The sequence below is a fragment of the Anas platyrhynchos genome, chromosome 2 (genome assembly GCF_047663525.1).
Source record: "Anas platyrhynchos isolate ZD024472 breed Pekin duck chromosome 2, IASCAAS_PekinDuck_T2T, whole genome shotgun sequence".
Taxonomy (NCBI): Eukaryota; Metazoa; Chordata; class Aves; order Anseriformes; family Anatidae; genus Anas; species Anas platyrhynchos.
This window is the reverse complement of record NC_092588.1, coordinates 151,430,434-151,433,458: the sequence shown is the minus strand read 5'-3', so window position 1 is coordinate 151,433,458 and position 3,025 is coordinate 151,430,434. Positions and strand designations below refer to the sequence as shown.

Genomic DNA, 3,025 nt, shown 5'->3' with positions numbered 1-3,025 from the left:
CCTCCTGTTCCAAGCGGGATATAAATTAAAAAAAAAAAATAAAAAATCAAAAACCCTTTTTCCCCGAAATGACTAAGCACCAAAACGCTCCGCACCCGCGCAAGGAGGCGAGGGAGGGGGGGGGGACACTCACCTGCCCCGGCCCCTCGGTAGGGGCAGCAGCTCCTCCGCACGGGCTCCGCCGCCGCCGCCCCTTGGCTGCCTCCAGCGCCGCCCCGCTCCGCTCCGCGCCGCCCCGCCGGAGCGCCGGGGGGAGCCGCGCAGCTCCCCGCACCCGCGGAGCCTCCTCCCGCCGCTGCCGGGGACGGAGAGGGCCGGGGGATATCGCCGGTGCTTGGTCGCCGCCGCCGGGTTCCTCCTCCCCGGGGATGAAGACTCCGGTGGGGAGCCCCGCGGAGCGGGTGGTCCCCGGGGATCCGCGCCCGCGGTAGTAACAAGGCTCCCAGCGCCGGGACCGCTATGGAGAGGGTGCTCAACGCCACTTGTTTCGCTGCTGCCGCCGCCATGCACGATGCTGGCAACCGGAGTGCATCGCCCGCCGGTGCGGATGGCGGCAGGACGCAGCTCTCCGTCTTCAGCGTGTTGGTCCTCACCCTCCTGGCCATGCTGGTGGTGGCCACTTTCCTCTGGAACGGGTTGGTGCTGGCCACCATCCTGCGGGTGCGCACGTTTCACCGGGTGCCCCACAACCTGGTGGCCTCCATGGCCATCTCCGACGTGATGGTGGCGGCCCTCGTCATGCCCCTGAGCCTGGTGCACGAGTTGTCCGGGCGGCGGTGGCGGCTGGGCCGCTCCTTGTGTCAGGTGTGGATCTCCTTCGACGTCCTGTGCTGCACCGCCAGCATCTGGAACGTCACGGCCATCGCCCTGGACCGCTACTGGTCCATCACTCGCCACCTGGAGTACACGCTGCGCACCCGGCGCCGCATCTCCAACATCATGATTGCCCTCACCTGGGTGCTCTCCGCCTTCATCTCCTTGGCCCCGCTGCTCTTTGGCTGGGGAGAGACTTATTCGGAGGACAGCGAGGAGTGCCAGGTCAGCCAGGAGCCCTCCTACACCATCTTCTCCACATTTGGCGCCTTCTACCTGCCCCTGTGCGTGGTGCTTTTTGTGTACTGGAAGATCTACAAGGCAGCCAAGTTTCGCATCGGGTCCAGGAAGAACAACTCCATCACCCCCGTTACACCCGGAGCCCTGGAGGTAGGTCACCGTGCTTGCTCTTTGCTTTGGGGAACTTCTGGGAGCAGCTGAGCTGCCGAGACCCTGCAGCAGTGGGGAAAACTTACACCTCAAGATGGCAAGCAAACAGCATCCCTCCAAAGCCCTGTGAAGCCTGAAGGCTTTCAAGGGAAAGTTGACTTCAGAGCTTGCAAGCCCAGGCTTCTGAGTCCCGCATTCCCAGCTGGGAGCATGCAAGGAGTGGCCAAAGCAACTTTGGGCCAGATGGAGAGCCTTGGCTGCACATGGGTGCACGGCGATCCACAGAGGTCCCCCTACAAAATGAGGGATTGGTGCTCATGAGCGAGAGCAAGGGGTCACCATTCTCCCCTTGGTGAGGTGTGCAGGGGTGTGAGTGGGTGGGATCCCATCAAAACTGAGGAAGATAACCTGGGAAGAAGCTGTGGGGTTGGGGAGGTTGTGAATCTACCCGCAAAGACACACGCAAAGCACCCTTGCAAATCCTGCCTGGGTTGTGCCAGTTCATCCCAAGCACGGTCACTGTGCACCATAAAGATTTCTTGGGGGAAAGAAGGAAATCTGTTTTAATTGTCTTGCCTCTCCTGTTAAGGACTCTTAAACTCCATGCATTCAGAGTAAGAAAGGGGACTTGCGTGCATGGTGTGTGGGTGTGCGCCTGTTTTACTGATCTGATCCTAAAGGGGAGAGAAATCTTTGTGTGATGCAGCACGTATTTCACCTGGGGCTTTGTTTTTGGGTCTGTGTTGCCCAGAAGAGGGTCACACCATGACGTAGATGGCCCGCGTTGCCCCGGGAGTGCTGGCCGTCGCTCGCACAGTCTGGTTGCCTACCCGCTGTGTGGGATCGGCTGCCCGAGGCACATATGGCTCAACTTGTGTTTGTGTTTGGCAGGTGAAGGAAGCCGCCCAGCAGCCACAGATGGTCTTCACTGTCCGGCATGCCACTGTTACGTTCCAGACGGACGGAGACACATGGAGAGAGCAGAAGGAAAGGAAAGCTGCCCTCATGGTGGGCATCCTTATCGGGGTCTTCGTGCTCTGCTGGATCCCCTTCTTCATCACGGAGCTCATCAACCCGCTCTGCTCCTGCGACATCCCACCCATTTGGAAGAGTATTTTTCTATGGCTAGGCTATTCGAATTCCTTTTTTAATCCACTCATCTACACTGCTTTCAACAAAAACTACAACAATGCCTTCAGGAACCTGTTCTTTAGACAGCACTGAGCGAGAGAAAGCTTTCCCGCTGCCCCAGGGGGCTGTTCTCAGCTCGCGGTGAAACCAACCAAACTCCAGGGAGTTGAAAGCCACAGATACTGAGGTGATGCTAAAGACGCATCCCCACGGGTCGTACGTCCTTGTTCCTACACAGACTCTATCCCTGCTTCTAAGGCAGTTGCTATTTTTCTTGAAACAGCATGTGAGGGTTTCTCTGGCCAGCAGTGAAGCATTCTTCCTCCAGTGCCCCACCGCTCCCTTGCCTTCGCAGGGATGTTTTTGGGACTGTGTGGTGGCAGTAATAATGCACAGCAGCCTTCTGGCAAAAGGTCACATCTGAAACTCTGGTTTCAGCTCCTGCCTGGTCTCTCGGAGCATTAATCAGCTTTGTCCCACGTGCATAGCTGGGACCGCTTAATGTCAGGAGGTTTCGGGATTATGTGTGAAGCTCGATGTTTATGGCTCGGTCGAACAGACTGTTTGTCTTGTCTTTCACTGGTGGAGATTGTTACGTGTCTATACTTGATGAATAAAGGTCCTCAGCAAGGGTTAAAAGCAGACTCCCAAGTACTTTCTCACATGCTTTATCAACAACAGATTGTGCTAT

At 57.7% G+C, this 3,025-nt stretch overlaps 1 protein-coding gene across 1 annotated transcript; it reads left to right on the top strand.

Annotated features, from left to right (window-relative positions):
• The first annotated feature begins 320 nt into the window (after positions 1-320).
• On the top strand, positions 321-2,568 carry HTR5A (5-hydroxytryptamine receptor 5A). The gene is made up of 2 exons (XM_005026025.6): positions 321-1,203; positions 2,095-2,568. The coding sequence occupies exons 1-2, from the start codon at positions 460-462 to the stop codon at positions 2,425-2,427; spliced, it is 1,077 nt and encodes a 358-aa protein (XP_005026082.2). The 5' UTR covers positions 321-459; the 3' UTR covers positions 2,428-2,568.
• Positions 2,569-3,025: the final 457 nt, after the last annotated feature.